General features: G+C 37.8%; 1 protein-coding gene across 1 annotated transcript in view; it reads left to right on the top strand.

Moving 5' to 3' along the window:
• The window catches only part of LOC114818938 (pecanex-like protein 2), a gene marked incomplete at its 5' end in the record, with an annotated part of 23822 nt that extends 9496 nt beyond the window's left edge, over positions 1–14326 (top strand). The window contains 5 exons of the mRNA XM_029086956.1: positions 1240–1332; positions 1844–1994; positions 6001–6142; positions 10774–10951; positions 14273–14326. Of these exons, the coding sequence (XP_028942789.1) occupies positions 1240–1332; positions 1844–1994; positions 6001–6142; positions 10774–10951; positions 14273–14326 (618 nt within the window). The remainder of the gene's footprint in view (positions 1–1239; positions 1333–1843; positions 1995–6000; positions 6143–10773; positions 10952–14272) is intronic.
• Between the last annotated feature and the right edge of the window lie 1883 nt (positions 14327–16209).

The raw sequence follows: 16209 nt of genomic DNA, 5'->3' as shown, positions 1-16209 counted from the left end.
CCTGCTGAATTTCAAAGACCTGCTGCAGTAAGTGGAAGTGCTGATGCTTGTGACCTTTTACTAAGATGTGTCTTTCATAACAGGGAGTGATAGCAGCCTAAATATAGTGCTTGCTACCAGCTTCCTCTGTAATTCGCAACCCTTCTGTTGTTCAGTTGTTCTTCTTGCTTTCTTTTTATCTCCCTTATTAGTAGGTTTGCTATCCTATAATTATTTTAGTTTTCTTTCTTTTTCTGTAATGAGTATTATGAAGACTACCTAGATTGCAGCACCAGGAAATTGGATGAGCTTCTCATTCTAACAAGTGTTGCATTTTTCACGTGTCTTTTCTAGGTGTCTTTAAATTAAAGCATGTCAGTTTCTAAACCAAGAGCTACAAATAGTTACTCATTTGGTAACTTAACAGTAGTATTGCATGCTGAACTTAAATGCCCCTCTCATAAATCTAAGACAAGATTTTCAATTACTCACAAAGACGTTTGGGTGACCTCTGAAGTACAATTCAGAAGATTGCACAACTCGAAAGCTATCTTGTTTATTTGTTTACTGAGGATGACATTTTAATCACAAGAAAAACAGGCTGGAAAGACAGTGATATTTTCCAGTCTTTAGAAACAAAATTAGTCCTGCCCTAGTTATAGATCTTTATATAAAGGCAGACATGGCCTTTCATTATTATTCAGTGAAAAAGGCCTTGTCTGAAATCCATAAAATCTTGCTGAAATTTGCCTTCCAATACAGAAAATCAGAGAATGAGACATGTCACTTTAGAACATAATAAATGTATTAACTTTGTGTCTCTGAAGACGTTACAGAAAAACATGAGTCATTTCAGTAATGCAAGAGAAAGTGAATCTGAAGAAATCTTAATGCTTGCAAATAGGAAATGGAAACAGAATTTTAATTCCCAGAAATAAAAAAGTCATAATGTAAAAGAGTTACATTCCTTAAACAGAATCAGACTTGGTATGAAAATGTATTGCTTTCATTTCTCCAACCTTAAAACTACACTATTTAAAAATATAATTTAGACATGATGAATTTAAATGTGATTACTTTGACAAACCTGGAGTGTGGAGAAATAATTTCCCAAAACAGAGTGGAGAAAATACATTTATATTAGGGAGTGCTGAGTAGCCGTATCACAATGCAAACTGTGAGTAATTGAGAACAGACTTGTTTAGTTTGGTTAAAATAGTATTGGCTTGCTAATTTTGTATGAAATAATTATTTTCACAGAAAGAAATCTTGAAATCAGATCTCATTGTCTGCACAGTAGCTGCTGTTCTGTCATTTGCTGTCAGTGCCAGTACTGTGTTTCTATCATTAAGGGTATGTATCTGTCCTTTTTTCCCCTCCCCTAAGGTATTATTATCTCTTTTATGCAAAACCACAGCGTGCTTTTACTGGAAAGAATAGAGATCATGGGAAGACAAGTTAGTGAAAATGTATTTACTGGTCCTTATAACATTTTTTTTTATGTGCAAGGCATTTAGTTTATGGATAATTTAATTAATTTCAGTGTTACTTATTTGTCATGTCTTTCCTTAAATCTCTGCATATCCACAGCTCTTTTATGATATGGAACTGGGGGACAGAATTAATAAGCCTGATCACTTGCCTTTTTTCCACCAATTAGGGAGGAAAAATTGGTTAATTGTGTGTGCAAAATATATATTTCAAAATCCGTATCTGCCTGTGGAGTCAGAGAGTTTGAACATAGGAATAAAAATTAATTGCACGAAAATACAGTTATAGGAACTGTTAAAAATGTTTTTTAAAAGTATATTAAAATGTTCTTTGCAAATTATAACTATGTTTTGTTTTTTCTCTTTTGACCCAGCCATTTCTCAGCATTGTCCTGTTTGCTTTAGCATGGACTGTGGGATTTGTAACACATTACGTACTTCCTCAGCTTCGCAAACATCACCCCTGGCTGTGGATCTCCCACCCTATACTTAAAAGCAAAGAACACCAGCAACGGGAAGTGAGAGGTTTGTAATAAAATGTTCTCTAAACAATGGATGCAATATATTGCAGCTTGTCTTGGTTTAGGAAAAAAAAAAACCAGAAGGAACAGAGCAGGGAGAATAAATTATGCTTTACATTTCCCTCTTTTGAATAGCGTGCATGGCCCATCATTTCCATTTTTCCCTCCTGATCACCAGCAAATCTGTGAACCTGTAGAAGTTTTCTCCTGAGACCACTGCACAGAAGGGCTGAGGCTGGGCAGACACCTCCAGTTCAATGCCTCTGCTCAGGGCAGGGTCAGCTAGAGCAGGTTGCTCAGGGCTGTGTCCTGTTTTGAATATCTTCAAGCATGGATACTTCACAACCTTTCTGGACAACCTGTTCTAGCATTCGATCGTCCTTACAGTAAGAAAATCTGGTTTGTTTTGGTTTCTTTAGGTTTTGTTTCATTTTGTTTTCCTTATGTTGAAATGTAATTTCAGTTTTGTGCCTATTTCCTTTTGTCTTGTCACTGGGCACTACTGAGAACAGTCTCCATCAACTTTACCCTCCCCATCAGGTATTTTTACCCCCAAAATTCCCCCAGTCAATCATTAATAAGATGCCCCCTGAGCCTTTTCTTCTCAAACATAAGCCACCCCAGCTCTCTCAGCCTCTACTCCTCTGTCAAATGCCTCTGTCCCTTAATCATCATAGTGGCCTTAAGCGGCCTTTCACAAGCCTATCATCTGATCTGCCTTTTGCTTTTACATCACAGTACTGTACTCGCTGTGTTGCTTGATATGTTATAGCTCACGCTTAATACATTGGCATTTTATATAATTTAAAAACTTAAATGATTGATGAAATTGAGGCAGGATTTTTTGTACATTCTGACAGCTATATATCATTTGAACAGCATGGGTAGTGCAACTTAGAGTTCTAATTTCTGTCATAACACTTTTAGAGAAACATTAAAATTGAAAGGAACTGTGAAATGTTCTTGAAGATTTGTTCTTGCTAATGTCTGCTGGCTTCAGTGGGTAGTGCCCTGATACATGCAAGTATCAGTAAATATTTCAGTGTGTCGAGCTCTGATTTCCTGTTCTGATACAGTTATTTCTGCAAGCAGACAGCGTACTTTGAGAAGCATAGCTTTTCTTTTCCTCCTAGCTCTCATCTTGCCTTTGCTACCAGCCAAAAGCTTGCTTGTCATTTCTTGATGGATCCTGTGCCTTAATCATTCTCAATATATATTCCTGAGGTGTTTGAAGACAGCATTGTCAGAACACAGTCTGCTGAGGGACTTTAGTCTGTTCTTCAACTATACAACAAAAGAGTTCAGATCACTCTCTGCAAAACTACGCATTAAGGATTTAATTTTATTTTTTTTTTTAAATCATGTTTTTCAAAATGATTACTTTCCAAGCAAGACTTGGGTATGAAAAAAGTACCCAGGAGACTTGATTGAAGGTTGCCTTTTAACTTCTAGTACAATATGCCAAGGAAAGTGTAGTAGAAATATAAATCTTACTAAGGATCATGCCCAGCTGAAAACATTGTTCTGGGCTTCCTCTCCCTGATAATCAGTAATTCTGATGAATACCCAAGGTTTATTGTTTGTTACATCACTTAATCATAAAAAAGTGCTGTAGGATTTTTTTTCCCTTGTCCTGATTAAGTCTGTCTTCATTTGTCAGAAAACATTGTTTTCCTAAGTGCAATGACTCAGCTTTTGAAAAGGTTGAGGGTAGAGATCTCTCAGACTGATCTCCACAGATTGGTTTCCTTCTGCTTTGAGATCCAGCTGCATTTTCCATGCTACCTGCTGCAGACAACAGGCTTTTTTCCCTTTTTTTACAGTCCTCAGTTTGTAGGTGTTGTGTGTTAGAAAACAAGAGTTAAAAAAAAAAAAAAATCAGTCCCTTAGAATGCTGCAGAGGCTTTTTATCAAATTCTGAGATGAAACAGACTGAGAAAGAGGTTGTGTAATCCCTTTGATAGATATGTCTGACAGGCTGTCTTCTATCTTTTACCCTGTAAGAGAAATGTTGGAGCCGAACTTAAAGGTTCTCTGTTTAGAAAGAGAAGCTTGGAAAAGAACAGTATCCTGTAGTTGTCAGGCGTGGACAATAAAAGGACGAGTACAAAAAACAAGATGTCTGTGAGGTGCTTTTACTGCATAGAATTTCATTTCCAACTTCCTAATTTCTGACAAATGTAGTGCTATGGGGAGACGAATGATTGCTTGCAATTAGACAAGCAGCTGGTATTGTAATTCCACAACTTTATTTCTAGCTCTGTTTCATAGATTCTGGATGAGCTGTTCAAACTTTCAGGCCTTCCACAGAATAGCAATTATCGGAGCAGTTCTTGTGATGCCCCTATGAGATAACTCATTTATTATTTGTTATTGTTTTGCCTGACTTGAGGAAGAAAGGCTGAGGTCAAGATGTATGAGTTCATGGTATAATAGATGTGTAGCAAGTAGTGCAGGACTGAGTGAGAAAGAAACCCTGAAACAGTAGAGGATATTTTTTCTCCTTCTTCCTCCCCACTCCTGCTTTTATGCCCCACAGATTCATGTAAGCCATTTTCAGATCATCCACATCTTTCCCCGGGTCCCCTCTGAATGAGACCTCTTTTTTGATGTCTATGTTGTCTGCACACATATCTCTTTGCTGCTGCAATAGCTCTCTGCTGCTGCAGCTACCTTCTTTTTAGTCTGCTTGATATTCTATATCTTTATTCAAGCTTGAGTTCTTACATAGAGATCAGCTTTGGGCAGCTGGATGAAGTTCTTGAGTTGGAGCTCTGAGAGCAATTTGTAGTTCAGAAGGAGGAGAGAGGAATGGAGAATAACAGCTAGGTTCCAAAATGGACACTTTGCTGCATGTATGAATTTTTAGGAGATGGCTCTTAGATAATAACAGCAGGAAATATTTGTTTGTTATAATGAAAAACTGGAGTTGATCATATTTTCTGAAAGCAGTTTTTTGTGAGAGCATTGCCTTAGTTTAAGATACTGGCAAAGCATGACTTAAAGCTAATCTGGAAGGATTGCTTTTAGATCTTTCTCTTTGAGCCTGTACAATATACAATTTTGTCTGTAGAACACACAAATATGTTGATTTAATGTGTCTTCTTTGCCTGTCACTGAAAAGGTGTGTGGCGAGAGTGGAATGTGTACACATAATTATTTTCATTTCTGCAGGGAAGAGTATTGGAGATTCAGTAGCTGGCATTGTTATTTCTGTGTCAATAACAAGTTCTGCTTTTTTGCATTCACTGTTTTTCCAATAACCTTGTCTAGCTGAGCTCAGTTGAGAATAAAGACGTTATTTTATCCATACATAAGTGTTTCTGCACTCAGTTCACCTAAGTTCTCATAGCAGTTGAATTGCACAGAGCATTCAGTTCTTGTTTAATACTCATATAGCATACTTATACTGTGATGTTAGAAAAGTCTACTGCAAAAAAAGATATTCTTTACTGGTGAATGATGTGATCCTGGCAGATGCTTTTTACAACGGCTGTTTGTTTTGCGAAACATCTATGACAGTTTCCAGCTCCTGTTAATTCTTCAGTCTTTAGATCTCAAAGGGTATTTCATTTATCAATGAGGTCAATGATACTTTGCCATCTAAGGAACAGTGTTTTGCCACTATAAGATGAGGAAGGAGAGGCACAGAGTTCAAATGAGGTTGCCTAGGTCATCCACCAGGTCAGCGCCAGAGCTGGAGAGGGCCTCTCCAGGAGTCATTTCATCACTAAAAGTGCTCTTTAATATAGTGACTAGTAATTGCATTATGTAAAAACTACCATTTAGCATGTGCCATCTCTTACCATTTCTGAGTGTTTCCTGTGAGTGCACTTAGAAGCAGCGAAACATACTTTTCCTCTATTGCAAAAGAATTATGAATTCCAATGTTTCATAATTTAGTTGGTTAATTTTTTTAATTAATGTGAGCTAACTCATTCTACGGTATTGCAGTGCAAAAGATGCTCTTTATTTGATAAAATTATCTGTTATCTGAATTTCTATTTCAGATGCTGCTCATCTGATGTGGTTTGAAAGGCTCTATGTGTGGCTTCAGTGCTTTGAGAAATATGTTTTGTATCCAGCTATAATACTGAATGCCCTCACCATTGATGCTTTCTCAATTAGTAAATACAAGAAACTTGGTACACAGTAAGTAGATTATAACTCAAAGCATGTGATTAGTAGAATATTTGGTTTTAGACTGAAGACTGAGAAATGAAATCTGTTTCTTAAGTCTGTTTGCTTGTCACAGTTTGCTTTCATATATTATTATTTCAGTACACAATAATCATTGGCTTTACTGAAAGAAAAAAGAAAAACTACTATAGCACATGCTAAGACATGACTCCAGTGAGAGAGAGAGAAATTAAAATATTAGAGAGATATATATAGATATATATGTAATGTATAAAAGTCAATTAAAAGCAAGACACACTATACCAGGCTGCAGGTGTTTGATGGGTTTAAACACAGTGGGGTAACTAGAATTAATCAGATGAAAATGAGAAATCTAGGCTGGATATCAGGAAACATTTTGTAACTGAGGATTTTTAAGACTACGGCATAGTGTCCCAAAGGAGTTATCAGAAGCTTCACCACACAAGTCTTTTTAAGTCAAGACTGAATAAAATATTCAACAGTGTAGAATGCTGGATAGTCCTGCATTAAGAGTTGTTTGAGAAGGGTAGGGATACAAGTTTTTCTGAAGTCTGTTGTCTCTGATATTAAGCAGAACTGGTGATGCTGATCCATGTTCTCACAGTATGATCCTTGCAGACAGCCTTTTATGGTAAATATTTTGGTCAGTGACTTGACTACTGCAGATATTCAGCAGGCTTAGTGACTGCAGTATCCCCAGTGAGCAGAGTTTCTGCAGTCATTTTATCAGAATGACAATGATGCAGATGATAAAAACAAAGAAACAGCCTGTGTTCAGGAAGGAAGGTTCCAGTAGCAGGAAGAACTGCTGGATGTGGGGGAGTTCCTCAGTATTAATAATAATTTAGATTCTTAACTTTATTAGATAAAATAACTTGACGTTAAAATTGCATGTTGTTTTAATTCTTCTCTCATGAAGAGCAACACAGCTTTAGGGACTACACAACTATAAGGAAAAGGTGGTCCCTGCTTTTAGGGGCTGAAATTAGGACTATGGCATTAGTCAAATTTTCTGCATATTCCTCCCAGACAACTACTTTTCCAGAGAGACTCTCATCAGTCACTCAGAGATAGCCTGTTTAGTTCCCCATTGACCTTTTTACCCCCAGGGACTTGGGAGATGTTAAGGCCAAGGCACTTCAGGAGTTAAGGTGTATTGTCCAGGGTGAAACTGAGTTCACACTCATACCTCTATTTGGTTCTGCAGGGCTGGGAGAGCTAAAAGTAATCAAAATGTCCTTTGTTCACTAGTTAGCAGACGTGACTGAACACATGCACGGAGTAAATATGTAGGGTTAGGAAGGTGCTATTTTTACATAGTCATTCCTCCAAGCTAGATTGCACTTTAAAGTATCACCTCCCTCAAGTGTTCAGAAGTAGTGAGTCAGTGCCCTAGAAATCCTGAGATTAAAGAAAGTAATTACATTTGTCTGCCTCTGATTGTTTGGCCTGTAGGGGAATACCATGACAGTCCTTTCCTTCCCCATCCCCCTTGTGTCTTCATTATCACCTTGGATTTAAAACCTATATTTTCTCCTTTTTCTTGTAACTGAGGTCTGTCCACAACACTCCCAGTATCCCTTCTTCTCTGTCACTCCTCTTTAATACGCCTCCCCTACAGCTACCATGTAAATACCTCACACAAAACATTCATCCTCAGGTCCTACCTCTTTCTCCTCAACTCTGTAAGCCTGTGAGGAATCCTGGATTCTCCTTGCTCCTTCCATATACAACATTACTGAGGGTTGTACTTTCACTACTTTAATACATAAATACCCATTTTCTGTTGTTGTAACATTCCTTGGTTACTTTCCACCCAAGGATCAGACTGCATCATACCTTGGAGAAGGGAAGGTGGCACTCACCTGCTCTGTGTCTGAAAGTGGCTGAGGTGGTATATTTTACATGATTTGATTTTGCAGTTTTTCCTCAATTTGAGTGTACTTTTTAAAGAAGCTTCACCTTGCTTTGTGATTTAAAGGACTGAAGCAGTTTGCTTCTTGAGGAAACAGAACAGCTACTTCACAGTCGGGAGTTTGCTTGAGCTTTCCAGATCCTGATGTGCTGGTTATTAATGGGACCCATACTGGCAAGCTGAAAAGCTTGCCTGTTACCTGCCACAGAGACTTCAGAAATAAGCCCCCTTTCTCTCTCTCTCTTGCTTTCTCTCTGCTGGGAGCTAAGGCCCCAGGAAAAGCATCTTGTGTGGCAATATCTGTAAAGAAGAGGGATAATGAGCAAATTATTTTCTATTACCTGTGAGAGCATTATTTTATATAATGGGGTTTTTTTTGTGTGAAGTTTTCTGCATGTTAACAGATCCAGTGAGGAAAAAGTCTTCTTTTTACTCTGTGATCCCTAAGTTTTCCATGTGAAAATTCATCCATGTTGCAAAAATGACACTCTGGGGTGGTTTCTAGTGGCTTCAGAATCTATTTAGCTTAGTTGCTAAGTTTTCCATTCAGAAATCTGGGGCAAATTGAAAAGAACAGCTTTGACAAGGTGAGAAATAAGGTCAGCTTGGCATTTCATTCCAACAGTGATGTCCTAGGGATCCTTTAGAATGACCTGCACTCAAATAAAATTGCATCTGCATTACAGAAGTTACACAATAATGAATAAATGCCACATAAAATCAACCTGGAAATGTACAGACTTACGAGCCTTGCTAGATAGAATATTGAAAACCTGTTTAGAGCTTTCTGGCCTGTCAAGTGTCAGTCGTGGCAGCAGGTATTCTCCTGGTTTGCAGCAGGATGAAGGAGAACCTTCCATGCATTTTGCAAATACTTGGCCTACTTTGAGTCACTCATTATGCATTGAAGTCCCATCTGTTTTCACCAGCATCAAAAAAACAATACTTATCCCAAAAAGTGAATGTGCTTAATTTACTTAAGAGAAGTCACCTGGCTCTCAATTAACAAGGAGTTGCTGTTACATGTCTATTAGGTTTGGGTTGTCATTTCAGGAATAGATCCAATATGATTCTTGGGCATCAGTGTGCAAAACTGGAATACAATATACTTGTTCAACTGCCAGAAAACCCTGAGGGTACTTAATATCACTAAATACTCCTGAATTTGACTTGATGGTTCATTAGGAGGCTTGAGATATATCTCTGAACATGCCAGAGCTTTCAGAGTAAATCACTTTTACCTTATCCTGACGAGGACCCAGAAACCCAAAGGTTTTGAGCTGAGGGCTGTTTTTGCAGCATGCCCAGTATGTGATCAAGATTGAGTTCACAAAATACTGCTTTGATTTTCTTGCCTTTAAAAACCTTGATGGACAAGGTGGTGTTGCCCATTTAATTTAACAAGCACTTACAGGGAAATAAGAAGCTATGGGAGGTTTGCTCCTGATTCTCTCTGCTTTGGTGGTAAGGAAATTCTTATAGAAGTGGAGAATCATATGTTCCGTTTCCTTCTCCTGAGCTCATTCCTGTGGTTTTCAGTGGTTGTTCATTAAAACGCAGAACCATTCAAGTGTTCATGGTCTGGAGCCCAGTATTGTGTCGCATCTCAGGGGAGTGCCCATCTATCCAGGTGATCTAAAAATCAATGAGCCTGAGACCTTTCTAGGATCTGACCCTCAGAATAGGCTGAATTATCGAGAGATCAAAATCAGTGTCCAAGCAAGACCATCTTTCTAATTCTGTAAAGTATCTTAAAAACAAAACTTAAAAATGTGAACAACCTCAAATCTCTAAGATCAGATATATATCCAGAGACTGGACTGGTTTTTTAAATTCAAGGGCTGCCAACACGTTACCTCCATCTTTCCTTCTCATATAATTGTATTTTCTTTTCTTACACAGAAAACACTGTCGTTTTTTGGAGAGTTTAAAAAGGAACATTATCTTCTTGGAGCTATAGCAGCAAGCTCTTAATTTTTAAAGACTGTGCTACTTGATTTTCTGTGTGGTCACTTACTGTTTGGAGTACTTAGCTTAATTTCACTCTCTTGAATATAATAAGAGAGAGCAAAATACAGACTGCATGTATGTTACAACACACAGATGCAACACACAATTTCTTTTCATCTGATGAACTAATTACTATATAGAATAGACAGCCTTCCCATCAAGAACAATGGCAAGAATTTCAAGCACTGCGTGTCTGTGGGTGTTTCTACCCAGAATTTTGGCATTGTCTGTAATGAAATTAGCAGAATAATTATAAACTCTATCATCGAGTGAAATTTCTAGGAATAAAAAAATGGAGTGAGTTCAAGGCGGTTTTTTTCAAATTACGGTAATGTGTGAATGGAAGTGCCAAGATACTTCTGAAACTCGAATTTTATTGTAAGAGCTATACAAAAAATATCCTTCTTAGATTCTTGGTTTTAATAGTCAATACTACTGGTTTTAGTACAGAGTTCTTTCTTACAGATTACAAGTGTGTGATAATGATAAGGGAAAAATAGGGAGTTGCACATGGGTAAAATAAATGTGATTATTCAAAGAACATAAGATTAATATGAGAAATCAATAAGATGTGTAGATTTAGATATACATAGCAATCTAAAATACATCTGGTGCAGCTGTTTGTATTTAAGAGCTTCATAATTTAATGCTTTATGACTTTGATTCAATGAGGTTTTTCTTTCTGCCTTTCTTACAGCTGTGATATTATCCTAATAACAGTTGCTGGGATGAAACTCCTCCGCTCCTCGTTCTGTAATCCTATTAATCAATTTGTTACTTTGAGCTTTACTGTAATCTTCTTCCGATTTGACTATAGAGACATTTCAGAAAATTTCTTGCTGGATTTCTTCATGATGTCCATCGTGTTTCATAAGGCAAGTTTTATATATAAGCTCCTGTCATTTATTTTGAAAATGTATTTCATAGCTTTATTTATCTTCTCAATGTCACTGTGCTGATCTGTATGTGGTAGGATTTTTTAGAGGTAATGAATGTATATATAGACACAGATTATTTGTACTATAGAGGAAAAAATCTGTAAGCTGAAAACAACGTTCCCGTTAAATGCCTTCTCTGGTTTTGTGCAATGTTTTACATTTACTTTTTGGTTCACATGTTGCTATAGAAAGTTCTGAATTGTTTTCAAGAGGAGAATCCTCAATGACTTGGAAAGAGCCTCTTGGGTCATCAGTGCAGGGCTGCCCTCCAGATGGATTGCCTGGTGTTTTTATCTAGATTTCCTTTGAATGCCTCTAGTGTTTGACTCAACAACTTCCTTTGGGAAATTATTCCATTGTCTAATCATCCTCATGATAATAAATGTTTTCCTAATGTCAACCTTAACATTTTTCTTTTCCTATTTTCAGTCTGTTATCCTTGAGATGCTGCCCTTAACCTTAACCTCAGAGCTCCTTCCTCTCTTTTTCATTGTTAACTCTTGGAGTGTTCTCTACTTGAATTTACTTTAAATAAAACCTTTCTGCATCAGTCGGATCAGATCCTGTCTTGATTTGCTATCTATGCTGTTTCACTGAAAGAAGCAGGTTTAACTGATGCCTTGATACTTCATGAGGAAGTATTGAAGACTTGTCAAAAGCTTTTACCAATTCTGTTGTAGTTTGTTTTGTTTTTAAACTTGTTGGTCTCTGATTGCCATAACATATGATACAGTTTGTCCAGGGGTAACTCTGGTGAGGTGTTTGTTGTTGGTTATTTTTTGTCAGACTTGTTTGCTTGGTTACTTTTTCTAAAATATTCCTACTATATGTGTGAGTATGATCCAGCTAGCACCACTTAATTTCTGAGAACAGAAATACATTGAAAGTTTCAGGCTTCCTAAGCAAAAGCCCGGTTCATTGGTGTTATGTTGGGAGTTCCCAGCCTCCCAACACAAGAGTGAAGCAGAAGTTAGATGCTTTTCCTGGTTTATTTCTGTGCTACTGTAAGGGAGGAAGAGAAGCGGGAAAATAACTCAATGAAGGACCTTGGGCTCCTCTTTTCTCTGAACTCTTAGACCAGACTCCAACAGGAGCTTCACCTGCTTCAAGCCTTCAACCCTCAGACTTATTCCGCTTTCTCTCTGCTGGGGTGAGGAGGCAAGGATTGGGGAGGGAAGGCAGAAGAAGCAGAAGAGATTCAAATCCCTGCTTTAAAAAGAACCCCTGCTCCATGTTTTGTGATCCTAAAATAGAGCTAGAGTAATTTTTTAAGCTTCTTACCTTGGAGTGAAAGTGATGCAGTTGTGTCAGTTTTCAGTATTTGTTGTATTATCATGTTTCCTGAGTAAGGGGTGCATTTCTATCTCCAGAGAAGGTTGTCAGTGATGTGCGTCAGTGGACATCCCATGCTTGGATAATGGCTTATTTAGTCCTAAAACTCATTCTCCAGTCACCTCTTTACAGGATCAAAAAATTAGCACCCCAGAATTGGAATTCTTGCTATTCATTAATTCTTTTGAAAACGTTGACCTTGCGAGCATATCACAAAATACTGGTGTGGATTATTGCATGTTTTTGGAAGAGAGAGATGAAAAGGTTTTTCAGTGTTGTTTTTAAGGAGTTAATTGTACAGTAGAAAGACTAGTGATAGCAGTACGAATCAGATAATGAAGGATGCATACCAAATTAAGCAGAGATATTTGCCAGAATAACTACTCTACTAGGCTGCAACCTTGTACTGTAGACATGTTTTGAAAATGTGGTTTTAGCATTGATCTGCCATCTTCTTCATTATCTGATAATATCTGAAATTTTGCAGGTCATTAGTTCATCAAGCAGACTTGTCCTTGTTCCCTCGTAAAAAAATTGAAATTAAATGGTTGAATTATTTATATTACAAAAGCACATGCACAGTTACACAATGATCATTAAAGCCAATCTGAAAAATAGCACTGCAGATGATAGCAACTAAAGTCCTATTAATTTCAAATCATAAAGGGCATAAGTTTTCTTTTTGCTAATTAAGGTCTGAAATGTTATTAGCTCGATATTGTGGAACTTTAGAAAAGGATATGGTCACTTGACGATAAAGATGATGTGTGTTTATTCCATACTATAGGCCTTAAGCAAGCTCTTTTCCTAGAAGCCTTATGGATCTTCATAGATTCTATCTGTCTATAGTTCAATTATTTTTATGTTTGCAACTGTTTTTAAAAAATAAAAACAAAAATGAAATAGTTTTTATTACCATCACCTTTGGCTATGCAGAACTTACTACAGAGTCATGGCTGATTTCTGCTTACTCATTGAAAGTGTCAACTTACCACCATCTGAATAGGGAACACTAGAAGTGCTGTGCCTAAATCATAGTAATGGTAATTTTTAAGCATGGTTACCCTACAAAAAAATATTTGCATGCTCTCAAAGCACTGTGGTAGTGAGCATTTATTTTCTTCTACCAGGCACTGGGGAAAAAGGCATCTAAATTCAAAAGACATTTACAACTGCACTAGTGACTCTTGAAGCAGATTGTGTTGAATAAAACTTTGCTAATAATGTTGGGTAGAATATTTCTGAATATCTCACTGATTGTGCTTCCCTCATTTCCCCCATTATGCTGTTGATTTAATGTAATTTAGTCAAATCAGAAGCTCCAGATGAGCATATTGCATCATGAACAAGTTGAGGCATGGAAGTCCGAATCGCTGCTTACAGATTTTTATCTCTGTTTGCAAATAGCCAAGCCACCCACACAGGGGCAACCCAGAGAAAAAGAGAGTCTATTCAGTTCTGTTCCTGTTTTTTTTAAATCAACCTGGAGTTTTTGTTCTTTTTAACATCGTAGGATTTACTAATGTCACACAGTTAATTAAATTCTTTTTAAAAAATCTTTAGCTGTTTACATTGTGACAAGTTGTAGAATGTGAGGACTTAATGCTAAAAGTTGATGAGGCGTATGCAGAGTGAGCTGTTTTGCCTTTCAAATTGCCTTGGGAAGGGAGCAAGGTAAACATTTAGGAGAGACTTTCTTCTTTACTTTTAAGAGTGATTGCAGCTTTCCATTCAAGTGGAACTGCATTTCTCCATCTTTCTTACGCTAAGACTTTCCATGTAACCAGCCCAGTTTGTCTCCTTGGCTACGGCCTGGGATTCTTCTGTCCAAAACTCCTGTTGTCTATGTTCTTTAAATTGGAACTGAGTGGCCTTTTAAAATTACATGATTGCTCATTCAAAAATTGTGGGTGTACTGCTTTACAGGAAGCCAAACCAGATAATCAAGACAGTCGTCTCGGTCTACATGACTCTGTGTAAACTTTTCAAATGAGCCAGTTGTTCTCCCTGGACTTTTTAGGAGATGATGTCAGTGCAAAGATTAATGAGAATGTTCATATTTGTTGAAAGTGGAAACCCACAAATAACTGAGAATATATTCTTCATAGGTACAGCAAAGATGGAATATATAACGGGACTTAGGAGATTTCTTCCTAGACTTCTAACAGTAGGAAAAAATCTAAGACTTTTTCTGTAATAGGATAAAAAAAATGTAGGAATATTAACCATTTTCGGGGCATGGAAAGAGTAAACTATTTGGGAATGATGAAAAGATGGGCCTTTCTTCCACCCTTCTGATGTCACTTGACATAATACTTAACTGAGGAAAAACTGACATACGCAACACATACATGAGAGGGAAAGCATGTGGATGGTTAAGTGCATGTCATAGCCCATCTAGTCCATCTTTCTTCAGTGAGATTAAAAAAAATAATAATAATAAAAAAATTTGCCCAGCACTGCTCTTCTTGGCAGATGTATGAGCTGCTTTTAAAGGATGTTTGGAATAGCAACTGTTCAAGTCAAGAATGAACAGGTATTGTTAAGTGTGAAGCAGAAAGCAATGCAAATCATTCAAACAGTGAGGATATCTGTTTGGAACTGGCTGAGCATTAACAAAGGTGCCCAGGGAAAGGCTTGTCCCCAGCTCTTTTTCTGTGTTCTCTTAAAGATGTGGCTTTGCATTTCATCCAGCGTCATGGACATCCTCTAAATCTTGCTGATGGAGGGGGGTCATAATGTCTCCCTGAATTGTTTTTGGAACCTCAGGTGGTGCTGATACTGAGCTGAACGAGCAAAGACAGTAAAAACACTTGGTAGTGGGAGTGTGGATGCTACAGAAATCTGATGGGGTTTGTTTTTTGGGTTTTTTTGTCAGTCTGTTCGCTACTGGGAGCAAGCAGCAGCATATTGGAGATTCCAGTGTGCCAGAGTATGGTAAACTGGTTCTTTTAACAGGAACTCTTTCAACTGAGAAGTGATACCTGGCTTTGGAATATGTGTTTTTGCCAAATCTATGTGGCTTCCTGTAAGCCCCAAAGGAAGAGCCGCCCTTAGCTTGCACACTCATCTGCTACACAGATCCTGATGGGAATGATAAGACCCAGTGTCATTAACCCTCTAATGTATAGGACTACAACTTCTTATCTCTTTCAGTGCCTTCTACGGTACTGGCAGGCATTTTAATGGCCTCTTAATTTGTGTGTGTGGATGAACTAATTAGCAATACTAAAATACGAAATCACCTTATATTTTCTTATAGTCAAGTCCTCTGAGGATTCTGAATTTGTCTTCATGCATAAGGCAAAATAATCAAAGAACCAGAGCTTGTTAAATTTGCCTTCATTAACACTGAATTAATTTGCCTAAGTACTCTTACCCCTGCTGAGCTCACTTAAGAATACAGTTTCCCTGTCTGATATATTTTCTTCTTTCCCAGAATACATTTTCATAGAATCATAGAATGGTTAGGATTGGAAGGGACCTTAAAGATCATCCAGTTCCAATCCCCCTGCTGTCAGCAGGGACACCTTCCACTAGACCAGGTTGCTCAAAGCCTCATCCAACCTCGCCTTAAACACTTCCAGGGAGGGGGCATCCACAACTTCCTTGGGCAACCTGTTCCAGTGTCTGACCACCCTCACAGTGAAAAACTTCTTCCTAATATCTAATCTAAACCTCCCCTCCTTCAGTTTAAACCCATTTCCCCTTGTTTTGTCATTAGTAGCCCTTATGAAAAGTCCTTCCCCAGCTTTCTTGTAGGCCCCCTTCAGGTATTGGAAGGCCGCTATAAGATCTCCCCGGAGCCTTCTCTTTTCCAGGCTGAACAGCCCCAACTCTCTCAGCCTGTCCTCATAGGAGAG

This window comes from Antrostomus carolinensis, unplaced genomic scaffold (genome assembly GCF_000700745.2).
Source record: "Antrostomus carolinensis isolate BGI_N321 unplaced genomic scaffold, ASM70074v2 scaffold15829, whole genome shotgun sequence".
Lineage (NCBI taxonomy): Eukaryota > Metazoa > Chordata > Aves > Caprimulgiformes > Caprimulgidae > Antrostomus > Antrostomus carolinensis.
The sequence above is the reverse complement of the archived record's forward strand: the minus strand, read 5'-3'. Positions and strand labels throughout refer to the sequence as shown.